Source organism: Aspergillus sclerotioniger (genome assembly GCF_003184525.1).
Source record: "Aspergillus sclerotioniger CBS 115572 chromosome Unknown BO94scaffold_20, whole genome shotgun sequence".
Lineage (NCBI taxonomy): Eukaryota > Fungi > Ascomycota > Eurotiomycetes > Eurotiales > Aspergillaceae > Aspergillus > Aspergillus sclerotioniger.
The window spans coordinates 609,871-626,748 of record NW_020291010.1 but is presented as its reverse complement, the minus strand read 5'-3'; the positions used below and the strand labels follow the sequence as shown (position 1 = coordinate 626,748).

The following is a 16,878-nucleotide window of genomic DNA, read 5'->3' as shown; positions in this document are numbered from 1 at the left end:
CTAATTAACTGATGTCGCACGGAGCTTATATAATTGCCTCCGATAGCATAAAAACCGCGATACATGTCGACCTTCTGACATTGCAGTTAGTAGATTATTTTTCATGTCCTCGCGCAAGCTCTAAGTACTCGAAGGCAGCCAATACTACAACACATCTCTTCTCGCGATTTTGGCTTTATCTCGCCCGGATATACACAACAATGGCGCATGAGTCACACTTGTACGATGTAGTTGGTCATCTCGGGGATCCGCAGCACTTTCGACTCATATCCAAATCCATCCCCGAACTGACGCTTCGCATTCCACGTACTGTCGATATTCCCGCCGTGATGGACATTTTGATGAACAAAGCAAATTCCGAGTTCGACAAGTCTATCTCCGAGGCTACGGCCGAGGAACTTCAAGCCATCGCCCAGCGGTGGACCACGGTCGTCGATCCCCTGACGCACATCAACTTTCTGGTGTGGAAGAACGAACAGCCCCTGGGAATTGCAGGCCTAGGCTGGATCGGTCCCGTCGCTGACCATGATGACGGCTCATCTAATCCGGCCGAAAGAGCTGGTGCGGCTGGAGTGATACTGCAACCGTTTGCCAGAGGCAATGGGTATGCCTATGAGGCGCTGCGACTCGTTTTTGAGTACGGACTGCATGAGCTGGGCCTGGTGGAGATCCGCGTGGGTAGCCACTCCGGCAATCTGCCTATGCGGGGCTTGATGGAGAAACGGTTTGGGCTGCAGCCGGAAAGGAAGGCAGAGAGCTCCGGGGTGGACAAATTTGGAAATGATCTCTTGTGGGTGGTGAAATGAAAACCAATCACTGGATGACCAGGGTGGCATTCATCCGGAAGGAAAATGGCGACGGAGTAAAGCGGATTTTGCTTGGGATATCCGCGGTCCTGAAATATATTCTGTGTACAACTCCGGAAACTGTATATAATGACAATCCTCCGTCAGCAATCCGCCATCCTGCTGTATACAATTATCTTATTCAAGACCAGAGCAATGCCTCATTTCCGAGGCCAGATATTGAGATGATTCAACCCTTGCTTCAAGTTGAACTACATTGGTGCGCCATGATGTGGTGAGAGCTGGTGGTGGTCGCGGCTGGTCTGTGCGCCTACCCCGCGGGCAGAAGGTGGAAGGCGGTGCGAGATGGCCGGCCCGGGGATTTTCCATTTTCCCCGATCCCGGTCGGATCTCCCTCTCCATCCGTGTTGACTCCATCTTTTTTCTCTCTTCTTTCTTCACAAGTCATCCACTTCGCGATCAGACCATCATGGAAACTGATCTGGCAGATATCCGTGGAACTGACTCTTTCTTATCACCCCCGCCTAGTCGGAGACGAATCTCCCGTGTAGTGCTGCCTACTCGCGTCAGTAGTGCTTGCGAACGGTGCCGGCTCCACAAATCTCGGGTAGGTAGGAACGCGCTGTCCCGCATTCCACCCATGCATTGCTCTTTGACTGACCAGCTGTGTCAACTCCGTACACCAGTGTGATCCCTATTGGCCGTGCTCCTTGTGTGTCCGGGCCAATGTTGACTGTCGCCAACGCCCCGTTGCTCAGCCACGGCGAAGAACCCTCCGACAGTAAGCTCATACAGCCCTCAGACTGGGATCATGCCTCCAACTCAAGGCCCTCGGTGATCGGGACCTGACCCCTCGAATCGTTGTGTTAGACAGGAAGGTTCCAACAAAAGCCGAAGGATTTCTCGCACTCGACCCGACTCCCCGTTTATCTCCGCAGTGAGACAAGATGAAGATGGCATGGGTGATCATACCCCAGGGGGAACAGGAACAACCACCACACGGATAAGGGCTGAGGAGGCTAATACCTCAGGCGATGACCGCACAACACAGCCGCCCATTGAACCGGGCGAGGCAGAATCGGCCATGGGTATTGCTCGAAAGATCTGTGAGCTCGGCAGTCAGCATCTCGATGAACAAACCACCTCTGCCATTCCGGGTTACTCTGCCACTAACAGCGCGCCACTGGTACAAGAGTCTGTTGCGGATCATCGACGACCAATCTCATCTATCTTCGGTCAGCCGTTCCCTTCCATAGACCTCGTATATACCCTCTTGGATGAATACTTTGATGCCGTTCATTGGTTTTCGCTGGTGGTCCATGAACCCAAGTTTCGCAGGAGACTCCATTCTATCGCCGATGGGTGTGCTCATCCCGCCCAACGCCCATTTCTTCTTTTATTAGCTGTTATGCTCGGGATGGCGGCGTGGTACCGATCGCGACGCAGCGGTCCGGATGCCGCCCAGGACTGGGGCCAATGGAGTTCTAATCTGCTCAAGCTAGCCGAGTCCAATTTGATGGATATGATGGACCAGCCGTCTGTGCTCGCCGCTCAGACTTGCATCCTCATAGGATCACACAACCTTTATCATGGTCGTCCCAATCTTTCATTCACCCTCCTCGGAGCTACCATCAAGATGGCGCATGCGATCGGCCTGCACCGGGAGCCCCCACAAGGAGACGTGGACGAGATCGAAGAACGAAAACGAGTGTGGTGGACAATTTATACGTGGGATAGATTTGCTTCCATCACCTATGGAACGCCGTTGGGTATTAACGACAAGGATTGTAACCTGAGCATGCCGGCGGATGTCTTCGAGGATCCATCATTTGGGGCGCCACGACCCGATCACAGGGAGCCAATCTGTTATTCTCCATATCAACGGGAACTGAATCGACTCTATCTGATTGCTTCACCTGCGCTGGAAACAATTTTTGGTTCTCGAACCTCACAAACATCCCAGGAGTTGGTCGGTGATACCTTCGTAACCTTAGTCAAGCAGGCGACGGAAAATCTACAAGTCTGGAGGCGGAGTCTACCTACCCACTTGGTTCTTGATCTCCGGTACGATTTTCAGATGGATGGCCGGCAGAGCTCAAAAGCGCACGCCCTACAGGCTTTGGCCCTGCAGTTGACATACGACAACATCTTGATAGTCCTTCACCGTCCTCTGATCGCGCGGCAGGTCGACCACCTCTCCACCAACAAACTCTCGCCGGGAGGAAGCGAGGTTGATCCTACAGCTTTTCTATCACCCCCCTTATCCTCAGAGACCCCATCTCGCTCACCCTTTGAAGCTACTCTGGTCAAGGCACAGACCGCCAGCTCCGAATTCTGGATGAAGGCCGCCGTCCGGACGTCGAGGGTGACGGAACAACCGGTACTCGCCCAGCTCGCTACCGACAGCCACCTGGTTGCCTTTTTAGCGATTAGCCTCTTCAATGCTGCCATCGTGTTGGCTGTGATGGCACTGTCAGACCCTTTGTCCGACACAGCGCAAGAAGTCAAGCGGACTATGACTCGCATCCTACGACTGCAGGACCTTTTGGGCAAGCGGTCGGCACTGTCGAAACAGAGTACCCATGTCCTGAAAAAGGTCATCACGATGCTCCTTCGTCGAGAGTCCGCGGCCATGCTAGCTCCCTTGACAGGCACTGCTGCATTTATAGATTATGATTCGAACAAGCAGGCGCCTCCTGAAACCTACCCCATGTCCGTTGAAGACACGCTTCGGTTACCACTGGACGCACCTTTAGACTTGTCGGAGCCGGTGAGTGACAGTCAGGGGGGCTCGGATGTCATTCGGACTCATCGGCTGAACGATAGCCTCACTTCCGTTCAATATTGTAAGCACCTTTTCCCCGGTGGTCTAGCAGGACAACTAATAGCTACCGACTCAAGTAATGGTTCCTGGCAATGATTGTACTCTCCACGTTCCAGTTCTCGGGGACAGTCAACGAGACCATATGCCTGTGTATTCAGGCATCCCGCCCACGGACCAATGGCAACCCGCTGTTCAAAATCCTTGGCAGAGTAGCTCACCATCTGCTACGCAAGAGAGCCATTACGGTAATGTAGAAAATGGGCTCTACTGGCTATGGGATACCACGTGGAATGGGCTCTAGATGTCACTGATGTGGCTGGTAATTAAGATATCTATGTTTCTAAGAATCCTGGGTGTGGTGACACAAGCTCGATGGCCGCGTCGAGCAGTGATGGGATACTCCCTATCATACAGTGGCCTTTGCTGTCTCCGCCTCCACCTCTGGCCCGTAAATGACGCTCTTGATCCCGACTCTGTTGGCCACATTCTGAAACGCCTCCTCGACCTGCGAGAAAGAATATTCGTTCGTGACCAAGCCGTCAAGGTTGACTCGATTAGCCGCTAGCAGTCCGACGGCTAATTGGAAGTCTCCCGGACCGTATCGGAAGCTTCCCTTCAGAATGGCCTCTTTATCACAGATCTGACCGATCGGGACGGACACGTTGGGGCGGCCCAAGCCCACTTGGACGAAGGTGCCGCCTGGTGTGATGGCGTGGATGCCACAATTTTGACAGGGCTCCGCGCCCGTGGCATCTAAGACCACATCGGCGCCATCCTGCAGCCCTGCGGCGGAGAGCAGATCCTTGGCATTTTCTTCCGGTGCTGCCGATGTCATCTGGTAGGTGTGCGTGGCCCCGTATTTGCTGGCCACACTGAGGCGACTGGGGACGATATCAACCGCAATGACACTGGCCGCACCAAAGGCACGCGCCACCGCGCAGCAGAGTAGACCGACCGGGCCGGCCCCAAAGACAACCACGGAGCGATTTTGCATGTCACCTCCAAGCCGGCAGGCATGCACGGCCACGCCCAGGGGCTCCACCAGTGCTCCGTCGCGGAGGGAGATGTGAGAGGGTAGCTTAAAGCAGCACTGGACAGGTACACGGTAGTATGTGCAGAGTGTTCCATCATATGGCGGGGTTGCTGCAAAGTGCATATCGCGACACAGGTTGTAACGACCGGCGCGACATGGCTCACAGGTGTTGCATGCTATGCCGGGCTCAAGGGCGACGCGGTCCCCAGCTGCAAGCCCCTTGACGCCGCTTCCACAGGCGACGACAATTCCCGCGGATTCGTGACCCAGAATGATGGGTTTCTCTACGACGTACCGCCCGATCCGTCCATGTTGCCAGTAATGTACCTTGAAGGAGGGTTAGGTCTGACGGCATGTAAGCGATTACTGACACTTACATCGGAGCCACACAGGCCAGTTGCGACCACCTTTACAATCACGTCTTGGTCGGACTGAATGGTGGGTGCTTCGCGAGTTTCATAGTAGAAGGAGCCGCCGGGCTTGAGCACGGCGGCCTGGTTGATGTTCTGAGGATTGCACGATCAGTGACCTTTCTGCCAACATCCGGAGTAAACGGCGTACCTCTGGTATGTCTGTGGTACTCATGGTTATTAACTTGGAGTGCAGTTAATTGGTTGGGAAAGACGCCAGTTATATAACGTTCTTTATGGTCTGACTTGATGGGATGGCCGAGTGGGCGCACTCGGCTCGGTTCCGGCGGAGACCCTGCCATAACGTCACTCCCTGCTCGGCCCGACCACCACCCCGACCTCGCGCTTTTTCTCAATCCTGGTAGCCAGCCCAGTCCGACCACCAATGCATGCCAGTGTTCTTGCTCGGTGGTCCACTTCTTCCTTTGGACGTCACTTTTGTATCCGGTTGTCCCTCGGAAACTCCAGCATGAACATGTGGAATCAAGGTTGCAATAATTGCTCAACATCCCACAACATCATGGCATGGAACATCATACAGCCCAAGTGAACCACCGTGAGACATACTAGTAATAATGCCTCAGACGGTCCACCAAGAGCCTGTCTTCTCCGGTCGGCCATGAGCGATGCCGGCCTGGTGATTGGTGGGATCGTCCGCGTGGTGGGTCCGGAACCGACCACGTCGCTTGGCTGCTTTGCTTCCGCCGGAACCGAACTGGTAGAGTGAGAATGACCCGGCCTCAATGCGCCAAGGCTCAGGAACGTCCAATGTTCGTGGGTGATTCCCGGAGGTGTGGAGTTTGGGTCTAAAATATCGGAGGGATAGAGGACGCCAGAAACCTCCGCATGAGAAACGGGGCACTGGGGATAACAATGCCGGGGTATTCTCCAGACCCCGCTCATTCGCGGAGTTCAGCACACATCTCATGGACCAATCGTCCGGGGCTGCCCAGGCAAAATGGCAAATCTGGTTTTGTCGGGGTCCGTCAAATTTACCCGGCAGACTTCAAGATGGCTGCCCTATATATGGCTCCCAAGTCCATCGCCGTCTTTTCCTGGCTGGCTCAATATTCACTACTGTGGGCATCTGGACTGTCCCTGATACTGGCTCCTCTTACTCTGTTTCTGGCTACAATCCTGAACCATGGCTTACGGCAAGCCCTACTTTGGCTTAAAGGGAGGGTGGCTGACCTTCTGGGTTACGGTTGCGTGTGCAACTGACATGATGCTGTTTGGATATGACCAGGGTGTCTTCGGTAGGTCCTCTTCAATCAGAATACCATGGGTGGCACAAGGAACTAATCAGCCGTGCTCATCGGGCTAGCCGGGGTAATCGTCACGAGCGACTTTCTAAACGTTCTCAATCTCCATGGCAAAACAACGCTCGTCGGAACGATCACGGCCATCTATGATGCAGGTTGTCTGATTGGTGCCATGGCCGCTATCTACTTTGGAGACATACTAGGGCGAAAGAAGACCATCCTGTGCGGGACCACTATCATGACTGTCGGCGCCATTCTCCAGGCCTCAGCCTACAGTGTTCCTCAGATGTTTGTGGGGCGGATTATTGCTGGGCTCGGCAATGGGATGAACACCGCCACCGCTCCTGTGTGGCAGGGAGAGACATCACAAATCAAGTGGAGAGGAAAGTTGGTGATCATCGAACTGGTCCTCAACGTTGGGGGCTACTCGCTCGCCAACTGGATGACTTTCGCCTTTTCTTTTGTCCCGGGACCAGCTGCCTGGCGCTTTCCCCTCGCTTTCCAGATCGTCTTTATTCTCATTCTATTTGCCACCGTTCCCTGGTTGCCAGAATCACCACGGTGGCTCATCTGCCGTGACCAGCCAGAAGAGGCCCAGCAGATCATTGCGGACCTCGAAGGCAAGGACCTCAACGACTCGCATGTCATCGCAGCCTACACCGAAATTATGGCGACCATCCAGTATGAGCGAGAGCACAGTGTCTCGTGGGGCCAGTTGCTCCGAGGCAAAACCGGGGGTGAGGAAGGCACGGGCAGCATTCGCCGTCTTCTTCTGGGGGCTGGTGCCCAGGCGATGCAGCAGCTGGCAGGAATCAACGTTACATCATACTATCTTCCCACGGTTCTAATGGAATCGGTCGGGTTGTCAGAACGACTGGCTCGGCTGCTTGCTGCGTGCAACTCGGTGTCTTATCTTGTGGCCAGTAGTGTGACGATTCCCACCATTGAGCGCTGGGGTCGACGTCGAATCCTGATGGGGTGTGCCTTAGGACAAGGCGTCTGCTATCTGCTGATAACCGTTTTCTTACGGTTCAGCGAACAGGGTGGACATACCAACCAATATGTCTATGGTTCCGCCGCCGTCGCTTTCTTCTTTGTGTACTATGTCTTCTTTGGCGTGAGCTTTCAGGGCATTGGGTGGCTGCTTCCGGTTGAGCTAAACTCGTTGAGCTTGCGGACCAAGGGCGTAGCGTTGGGCACGGCCACCAATTGGGCGATGAATTTCATGGTGGTAGAGATCACCCCAGTCGGGATTCAGAATCTTGGGTGGAAGTTCTACATCATCTGGACTGTCTTTAACTTTGCCTTTGTGCCCACGGTTTACTTCTTCTACCCCGAGACAGCGAATCGCTCTCTGGAGGATATTGATCGCTTCTTCCACGAGCACTACAATGTGTTTGTGAATGGGATCGCGGAGGCCACCAGCATCGAGCGTCCGATGCGCTACATTGAGATGGAGAACGAGCTGGTCAAACGGAGCGCCATCATTGCGGATGCCAAGGGGGCAGGCCATGATGGAGACGCCGAGCACAAGGAGACTGTCTAGTGACAGGCCTCTGCGTCTCGCATGGAACCTTTGTCAGCACGTCGAGCGGCTAGTATCCTGATTAAAACGGTAGTCTTCATGCTGCTTGACTCCTCGAACACTATACGGAGTATTGTACTGGAGAAACATGGGGAACCCAAATAAGCCTATGCTGCTCCAGACATCTTCCAGATATCGAATACACCAATGGCGCTACAACAACCTGAAAGATCCTTTGTATGACATAATCATCGGAAGTCGCCATACTCCCATCAGATAGAACAGGCGAGTAATCGGACATTACCAGTTGATATCGGAGAGTCGCGATCTACATCATATTAGACCGGACCATCCCACGTGGTGGCCCATTTAATCCCTCGATCTCGGCTCTTCCTGTCCTTATCCATCCACCTTTCAAGTCTTCCTCATATCTTCGAGTCACCGCTTCGGACAGGCATTTATTCTTTCATCGGCAGTGCCATCATCTGCATCTGGGCTTTTGATTTTCACGAGGTTTACACCTTCGTCCACTGTGCTTATTCCATCCCAACATCCAGTACCCGTCATAGACAGAAACGTGCGAGATAGCATCGTGGCTGAAACGCGAGAGGGCGTCATGACTGAAAAGCAAGATATCTCCAAGCTTGTCAAAACATTCCACAGCGATCTGAAGCAGAAATACGATCGGCAGGGCACCAAAGTCGAAAAGATCTGGCGTACATTTGGGAAGGCGAAACGGGAGAAAATACTCAGGGCCGGCGCTGTCAGTGGTCGCGTGCTCGAATGTCCGACCGACAGAGGCCTGGGCGAACTGTATAAGCTCATCCCGGAGTGGAATCTCTTCGACATCACCGAGCCCGGCTCAGACTATTTGCTGGATCATCTCCACTATCGTGCTACCACGTCTCTCACTGACCAGTATGACCAGGGAATCGACAGAGCACCAGGAGATGCAGACTTCATTGAGACGAGTATGCGTGTCCACAACCTCCGTTGCAAACCGACTCTCCAGCACAGTGTCACCCTATTTGCATCCGAGGATGACTATGGGAAATCTTACTCGGTCAGCAACTGTGCGGAGTATGAAGAAGTCATGACAGACATGTCGGCAGTGGGGAAGGCGGACTTTTGCGTTCCCCAGGGGACTGGCCAACTGATTTTGATCAGACAGCTATGTTTTCTGCGAGCCCTTAACATCATTGTGGACGATATTCTCGACGAAGGCTCGACCGTCGACCGGAAGGTGCAATCAGAGAACACGGTCCTGCACGCCTTGTCCTCGCTTACACTGGAGCTTAAGCCCGAGAAGCTCTCCCTTCAAGAGCTGACGGCTCGTGCGGCGGACCGGAAGTCTGCTCTAGAAGATTACCACCACCTCTGTTGCAGCGAGCCCGAGTTCCTCGCTCACGTGGTGAATGTCTGGTACTCCAGTCGACCGGAGCTTGTGCACGATGAAAAGGGTCGGATCATTCCTCCGGATGCAGGTAAATACATCGGGATGGCAATGTTTCAGGCCATGCACAGTTATTTGGTGGGAATTACCATTTGGGATTTTATCTGTAGGCTCCTGAGGGCTCTCATTGACAAGCCGGAAGAACCAGCGTACAGAAGCCTTGTGCTTCAGGAACTGGCCAACGTGGTCTCACTTGAGTACAAGCGGGTCCAATCGCAATTGAAACGCTACTTTCAAGCTTTCTCCGGTTGGGGGTATTTCAAACGCATCTCCGGTGTGTACGATGATGGCGTCCCGCGGGTGTCTCCCAAGACCAAACCAGACCTCTTGTCCAGCCTGGAGCCACACCTCCATTATATGCATCGGCTGTGCCACCCGGAGACCAACCCTTCCAAAGCAGTCGACTGGATCAAGAAAATGGATGATCTCCACCGCACCGACCGGACGGAGAGAGCCAAAATGACCAAGCAGGAGTTTGATGCATTCGGGGATCTGGCCATCACCACCAGCTTCGTTCAAACTCTCTCTGCGTCTCTCCCAATACCCAGCGCCCGCCAAAAGAACGCCCCGACCTATACAGGAAAATTAAAGGACTCGTTCACGACAATCGATCTTCTCAAGAAGGATCTCGACATATCTAGCTATGTAGTCCCGATCGAAAGCCTCCTCGAGTCCGAAAAGTCCCAAGCTGCCTTGAACGCCTTGAACCGATCCTTCTTTGGAGAAGAATCCTCTTCGGATATCAGCCTGCTCTACCTACCGCTCGCCAGATGCGCCATTTTCAAGCTCCAAAATCAGTATAGAAAGCAACAGCCGGGGCCTGATTCCGACCCGCTCTTAAGAACTCCAAAGTGTCTGGGCCCAATTACTCCGATGTCAGCCTGGCGAGAGAAAGTCCCAATACTTACCGCCGACGACACGATCCCCGAAGTGCCCGAAGATATCTTCAAGGTCAAACTCAGCACGTACAACGTTTTTTGGACGCTGCTTTCCAAGGCAGGCGCCCGGGGTTCGATCACTTGGGCGGCGTTTGAAGCTGCCATGGTCGATATGGGGTTCTCTGTTGTTCCGGGATTCGGCTCTGTGTATACCTTTGTGCCGCTGAAGGGATGTTCTCAGAAACGGGTTATTACCCTGCATCGGCCCCATACGCAGAAGATTGAAGGGCACTGTCTGTTAATCATTGCACGCCGCTTGGGGTGGAGGTATGGGTGGGTTGAGGCGTCGTTTGAGGTGGCTTAGCTTGGGGACGTGTGGGATTCTGTTGTCAATATGTCCAAGGTGTCCAGCCTTGGTTTTGACCAATACCTAAAAAGTATGACGAAGAAGATAATGTTTCTTAATATCTAAGGTCCATAGTTGAAACCTTGCATCAAATCCGCATCATCCTCCCACCCCCAAACCGGCGTATAATCGTCCAACTCCCCCTCCTCGTCCGCCCGCGCGTTGTACAATAAATAAGAACCATTCCTCACCCCCCTCTCCATCCCCAACTTCTCATACCCTCTTAGTACCTTCTCCCGTGGAGTCTTTGTTCTCTTCCTCTTCGTCCCCGCCCCCTCCTCCCTCCAGTCATCAAGACAACAATGCAACATCTTCTGAACATAGATGACCACGTCCGCATCCTCCTCCATCGCCCGCCCAAATATCCTCTCCAGAGACGGTCCCCACAAATGTATCAGATCCTCGGGGATATGGTTCTTCCACATGATTTGTGCCTTGTCGTCGAGGGTGGTGAGGAGGTCGAAGAGGAGGGATAGGCGGAGGTAGCTTCCTTCTCCTTTTTCTTTTTCTTCCTTTTCGTCTGTGTTTCCACTCTTGTCCTCCAGAGGCTAGTCAATACACTACCTCCTATCTTCCCCTTTATGAAAATCAATAGAATGAAAAAGAGCACCATACCATCCCTAGACCCTCCAATCCACCCCTTCAACCCCGAAATATCCCGCACAGACCCAGGAATCCTAACCCGTTGAAAACCACTCCCTCCCTGCCCGGAAACTATCATCACGAATGCCACATTCTTACATGGAGGTTGGTGCGTGAGCATTCTGCGCCAGGAGGCTTCGGGACGGAGAAAGGCTGCGCGTTTGGGTTTCTGGTGAATGAGGGTTAGGTTGCTTAGTGGGGTTGTGGTTTTGGTGGTGGTGGTGATGGTGATGCAGGGAAAGAAGGACGGGAAGTGGGATTTGAGGAGTTGGTTGTAGGTTATGGGTATTGGGGCATTAGTGGTGGTTTTGGTGATGTAGGGCCGGAAGAAGAGGGCTTCTTGGAGAGATGGGTTGGTTTGGATGAGAGTGGACCAGGTCCGGTTGACGCGTTGGGAGAGGAGGAGGGTTTGGTGGTCCAGGTGGGTTAGGATGAGGGTTAGGAGTTCGGGGGTGGTGAGGGGGTTGGGGGTTGGGGAGGGCATTTTGGAGATTAATTGGAGAGGGGGGGGATGGAGGATGGAGGAGATGGAGGGATGATGGTGGTTATTTTTAGGAAGCCGCTACAGCCACACCGTGCCACACTATTGGGTCACGTGTGGTCTAGGCCGAGAAACCCTTGCTAGTATCTTTATTAAGTAGGATTCTTACTGCTTTAATAGGTCTGTATGGGGTTATATAAGCTGTATATGCGTGTGTAGAGTCTTAGGCAATAATAAATCTTAAAACAGCGAGAATTCCGCATGTTTATAAAACTAGATTTCACGTATAAAGCAGTGGAAAGATATTTCACCAGCAAGACATTCCATCACCTATCTAAACCATACTTCCTTAGGCTCCTTGACGATCCCAAGACGCTCCAAAGTCTTCACATCGGTAGTGTAAGGCCGCTCATACTCGGGCTCAAAAAGGTCTCGTTCGACTCCTACCCCGTTCTTCGGTATCGTCATGAGCCTGCGGAATGGATCTACCCCATCTTTATAAAGGAACTCATTTACTTCCTCATCGATCCAGATAGATCGAGCAGGCCACTCCGATGTTTTTCCTTCGAGAGCTAGGACCAGCTTAGGCCTCGTGGTGACCGCTCGCGCCCTCCAGCCTACCTCATCACGTATACGTCGGAGCAAGTTCGGCCAACTGCCACCCTCGTCAAGAAAGTATAAGAATTTGAGCTCCACCGAACGGATTGTCTCCGGGAGCTTTTTCAAAAAGGAGATCACATCGTCTGTAGTGACGACGAAGTTCGAGATCCCAAAGTGTCGTAGCTTGGGCCATTGTTGAACTGGAAAGATCGCATTTAGCGACATACCACGTCTCATCGATCTAAAGTTCTTCTGCCCACGCTTCATATCTATGTAGCAGGCGCTTAGATGTATGTGTTCCAAGTCCGTTGCTTGAGCCAAAGCGTAACGAAGGTTTCCATTATGGAAGGATGGCCAGTCCGACATTGACTGGACGACAATATCAGCCTCGTCCATTTTGGCGGCTGCGAGGGCGAGATCTAGTCGAGAGAAGCCCGGTCGTTTCAAAATAGAGACTAGATCTCCGTACTCCTCCCAGGGAACCTTAAACATGTTGCAATCCAAGCCCCGTTCCAGCTCATGGTCTGTAATCACTAATTCAGTTACGTGATGCTCTTTCACCTGAGCCAGCAGATTCATCACAGCCTGACAACCGCGCCACTGCTTTTCCTTACCCATTGATGCTCGGTTTCGATCACGCCAGTCCCTGCGCCTTGGCCATCCGCGTGGAATTGGGTAGTTGAAGCCCTCCGAAAACGAACGAATCATGGGGGTCTCATACAGGGGGTTGAATAACCAGCCGTGGGCGGCTGGCGTGATGGTGATTCTTTTCAAAGAGGGGAATTGCTCCAATCCATAGCGGAGAGCATCCATATCTGCGTTAGTCGTGAAGACTCGCCTTTGTTCATCAAACAGTCTCCTATACTTTGTCCAGTGTACCTGTAAGGGTTTTAGTGAAGCAACCACTTGAAGAGCCCGCGCGATATGGTCCGGTCGATCAACATCAAGTCCCTTGCGATCGTGCAACATCTCCAAATTCTCTCGACAGGCTTTAGCAAACCATAGAGGACATAAGTCTGGATTTCGAGCATCATCCCGATCAAATTCAAACTCCCAGCCCAAGTCCTCGTTGTCCCTCTCCTCTTCGGATAAATACCCCATTCTCAGGAGCGCATCGTCCCAGATAATCTCCTCAACACCATGGCGATGAATTTCATGGTCAGCGATGTTGCGAAAGATCTCAATGTTGCGCGGGCTAGCGGAGAGGAAGACTCGTTTGAGTCGTGGGAGCACGTTGCTTAAACCCCTGCACGACAGGCGTAGAGATTTGATGTCCCGGTTCGGCAGGTGCGATGTGATCAAGTCAAGGAGTTCGTTCGGCAGGCTGCAGATTGAGGTATACTCGGATTTTAGGTCCATGATGTCGTCGTTGTTGTCTTGGTATATTGAGATTTCGGGTCTCTGCTTCACCGGAAGATCTTGTGATCTGAGTGATGTGTGTGGTGAATGGAAACGCACCCGGCTTAAGCATCTTATATAACCTGAGCCATCCATCCTTACTCATCATCTGTAGCCTGGTGCCTTTATGCAAGAGGCCGGGATCTTCCACGATATCGGCATCCTTTATGGCAGACTCGTGTGGCATATCGGTACCTTCCACTAAGTTGTATCAGGAAAAAAATGTTGGCTCACCTTGGTACATCTGTAGCCAAAAGAAATCTATCTTTTTCGTCTACTTCGTAGTAGATTGGACAACATAGTGGATCATTCGGTAATAAAGAGTGCGGACAAAGCCTAAAAAAAAACTGGATTTACTCGGAGAACTCCAATTCTTTTCAGCAGACTTGCCGACGATTTGCATGCTAAGATCAATGTTCACAAGGGAACTGCATATTTTGTTATCTCGACTCACTAATCGAAAAATGGCTTGTTGCGGAACCTTCCATAGCAGCCATCGGGCACCTCTAATGTTCTATTATCCGACCCTCGGTACTTTCTTTGTTGTTTCGCTTTTACCCCTGCTTCCAACAATTTGATTACTCATTTCGGGTTTGTGATTGGGTGGCTTAAGTCTAGACACGCCGAATGTAAGGTAACAGTGTAGGATTCTTTCAACTTATTGACGGGATATCCCGAGCCTTGATTTTAGATATCGCGATAGGGCAACTGATGCTATCACAATGAATACGTGGTAGGAAGAATAACAAAGGGATGAAGAATTTAAGCTTCTGTTGGCGGAAAATGCATGGGTTCCCGACCCAAAATTCCCTTTCGCATTCCAGGGAAAGAAAAAGAAAGGTGAGTGGTGATGTCCTCCATATGGCGGACAATATATTCCATCGCCCCTGCCTTCCGGGGACCTGCTCAAGTGTACATTTCTCATAGAAAGGTCAGAAGATGGGTGACGTACATTTTTGGGATCTCTCTGTTTGATCATGTGAAATATCGTGAGATGGTATATCTTCTAGCACAAATTCAGTTTGGGCATAGCGAAGTAATAGTATCGATCATAAACACCCTAATACAACAATGATAGCATAATAACAAAGTATCTGTGAACAACAGAATTTCGAGGATATTCAAATGTGATATCAAATGGCACTGACGAAACTCAACAATACTGATGCTAATGAAGGACGCAACTGGCTTGACTCCTCATATATTGATGAACACGCAACCCAGACTACCAGTCCACATGGCAAGTTTCTTCTATGTGGATATGAACAAACAGGATGAACAAAGAGGATCTGACGTGTGTGTGGGCCCACTAATACAGGCCTGAGAGTTTCCGAGAGGAGACCTTGTCCTGTGTTACTCCTCCTCTGTCTTAATCCTCACTTCCTTTTTCTCTGTGACACTTGTCATCTTCAGTGACACTACGCATCTTTCTCTCTGTTAGTCCCTCTCATTCTTCTTTCGGACAATTCTCCTTCTCGCCCGCCCATATTTCATATCATCCTTCTCAACCAAGGCCGACAGTTCACGTCAAAGCAACATGGACGCCCCAGTGTTAGACACCGCTAGGCTGACGCTTTCCTGCCTCCCTAGCGAGCTCCTTCTCATAGTCGCGTCTTACCTACCGAACCGGGACATCAAGAACCTGCGATTAACGGCGAGATTCTTGCATGATACAGTGCGTCTACGTCTGGACCGCGTGTTTTTGTCTGCCAACCCGCTCAACATCAGCGTCTTTCGCGCCATTGCCGACGATGAAAGGTTTCGCCAAGGTGTCGTTGAAATCATCTGGGACGACGCCGTTTTGGTGGAAACCCGAAGCGAAGCAGACTTCAGCCTTTGGGGACTTTGGTCACCATTATCCCCGCGGATGTTTGAGGATCATCCGGAGGAACAATGCCCAGTGTGGTTTGCTAAAGCCTGCCGGTCCAATCTAAAACGATTGTTTCACCATAAGCACAATGATGTGGACGGTCCGGATCATATGGCACGGGCCCTGCAGGTAGTAGCGGCACAAAGGGCTCTGATATATTTCTGGGAATACTATCAAAGGCTGTTGATTGGCCAAAAATGGGTCATTGAGACTGCTGCTGATACGGATGCCCTCATCTACGGAATCAATCAATTTCCCGCCCTTAAACGAGTGACAGTTACCCCAGCTGCTCATGGGTGGCTATTCGCTCCTCTTTATGAAACTCCCATGATTCTCTCCTTTCCGTATGGGTTCAACTATCCCATCCCACGCGGATGGCCTACAACAAACGAGGGACTATCATTGAATGTCCCTTCCTGGGCAAGCCTAAGCAACCATAGAAAAGATCAATGGCGCGGGTTCCGCATCACTACACGTGTACTTGCACAGCAGAGAGAGAACCACGTCACAGAGTTTATTCTCCACACTAATCAGCTTTACACCGGCCTAAATTGCAGAATTTTTGAAGAATCCTGCGAGGAATACGATAATTTAATCTGTCTCCTTCGCCAACCGGGGTTCTCGCGACTTGATCTAGCTCTCATCACTGATCAGCAGGAAGATTTGGACTGGTATTCCTTCTACAATGGCCGGCTTCGTTATGCACTGGCTCAAGCGACACAGATGAGACACATCAGTCTAACAGGCAATATGAAAAATCATGTCGTTTATGCGAATGATTCATATAATGAGGATGATAACGACACCACGTCCCACCTGATTCCAATTCGCACCATTTTCCCAATCGAAAAATGGACCAATCTGCAGCACTTCGAGCTATCATCCTTCGTCATTACAAAGGACGATATGGTCTCTTTCTTGGCTGCACTGCCAAAAACGATCTGCTCAATTAAACTGAGGCGTTTAAACTTTTTCAAGAAATCCGACCACTGGCCCGGCCTGCTGATAGATATCAGAGACAAGCTGCACTGGAGAGAGAGAGACATAAAATCAAGGCCTAAGCTTACAATCATCATTGATAAGGTCTTGGCTACCCCCCCTTGGTGGGCAATCTGGATTGAGGATGAAGTGAGCAAGTTTCTGTATGAGAATGGACCAAATCCATTCTGTGATGACTACATGTTTTAATTGAATGTCCTGGTAGGTAATGCGGCTATTTTCTTTCTGTATGGCGAGAAGGTCGCATTTAGTAGTACTAGAACAGCAACGTGAGTCAGAAAATCAGAAGAA

At 51.6% G+C, this 16,878-nt stretch overlaps 7 protein-coding genes across 7 annotated transcripts; 5 read left to right on the top strand and 2 right to left on the bottom strand.

The window, feature by feature from the left end:
• Window positions 1–200: 200 nt before the first annotated feature.
• BO94DRAFT_470252 (GNAT family N-acetyltransferase) lies at window positions 201–806 on the top strand (the record flags this gene model as incomplete). The annotated part of the gene is made up of 1 exon (XM_025608322.1): window positions 201–806. One exon carries the CDS (start codon window positions 201–203, stop codon window positions 804–806), a length of 606 nt encoding a protein of 201 aa, XP_025465813.1.
• A 792-nt stretch (window positions 807–1,598) lies between these two features.
• On the top strand, window positions 1,599–3,881 carry BO94DRAFT_148628 (fungal specific transcription factor domain-containing protein). Its single transcript, XM_025605787.1, has one exon. The coding sequence runs from the start codon at window positions 1,765–1,767 to the stop codon at window positions 3,724–3,726; it is 1,962 nt and encodes a 653-aa protein (XP_025465812.1). The 5' UTR covers window positions 1,599–1,764; the 3' UTR covers window positions 3,727–3,881.
• Window positions 3,882–3,920: 39 nt separating this feature from the next.
• Window positions 3,921–5,248, bottom strand: BO94DRAFT_567344 (NAD(P)-dependent alcohol dehydrogenase; the record flags this gene model as incomplete). The annotated part of the gene is made up of 3 exons (XM_025614623.1): window positions 3,921–4,990; window positions 5,041–5,169; window positions 5,225–5,248. The coding sequence occupies 3 exons, from the start codon at window positions 5,246–5,248 to the stop codon at window positions 4,037–4,039; spliced, it is 1,107 nt and encodes a 368-aa protein (XP_025465811.1). The 3' UTR covers window positions 3,921–4,036.
• Window positions 5,249–5,900: 652 nt separating this feature from the next.
• Window positions 5,901–8,179, top strand: BO94DRAFT_148607 (putative transporter). The gene is made up of 2 exons (XM_025605786.1): window positions 5,901–6,329; window positions 6,398–8,179. The coding sequence occupies exons 1-2, from the start codon at window positions 6,218–6,220 to the stop codon at window positions 7,879–7,881; spliced, it is 1,596 nt and encodes a 531-aa protein (XP_025465810.1). The 5' UTR covers window positions 5,901–6,217; the 3' UTR covers window positions 7,882–8,179.
• A 297-nt stretch (window positions 8,180–8,476) lies between these two features.
• Window positions 8,477–10,555, top strand: BO94DRAFT_470188 (uncharacterized protein; the record flags this gene model as incomplete). Its single annotated transcript, XM_025608320.1, has 2 exons — window positions 8,477–8,971; window positions 9,032–10,555. The coding sequence occupies 2 exons, from the start codon at window positions 8,477–8,479 to the stop codon at window positions 10,553–10,555; spliced, it is 2,019 nt and encodes a 672-aa protein (XP_025465809.1).
• A 1,495-nt stretch (window positions 10,556–12,050) lies between these two features.
• On the bottom strand, window positions 12,051–13,679 carry BO94DRAFT_601809 (uncharacterized protein; the record flags this gene model as incomplete). Its single annotated transcript, XM_025616399.1, has 1 exon — window positions 12,051–13,679. The coding sequence occupies one exon, from the start codon at window positions 13,677–13,679 to the stop codon at window positions 12,051–12,053; it is 1,629 nt and encodes a 542-aa protein (XP_025465808.1).
• A 1,609-nt stretch (window positions 13,680–15,288) lies between these two features.
• BO94DRAFT_425393 (uncharacterized protein) lies at window positions 15,289–16,755 on the top strand (the record flags this gene model as incomplete). The annotated part of the gene is made up of 1 exon (XM_025607438.1): window positions 15,289–16,755. A coding segment is annotated over one exon (1,467 nt), but the record flags the coding sequence as incomplete, so codon positions are not given.
• Window positions 16,756–16,878: the final 123 nt, after the last annotated feature.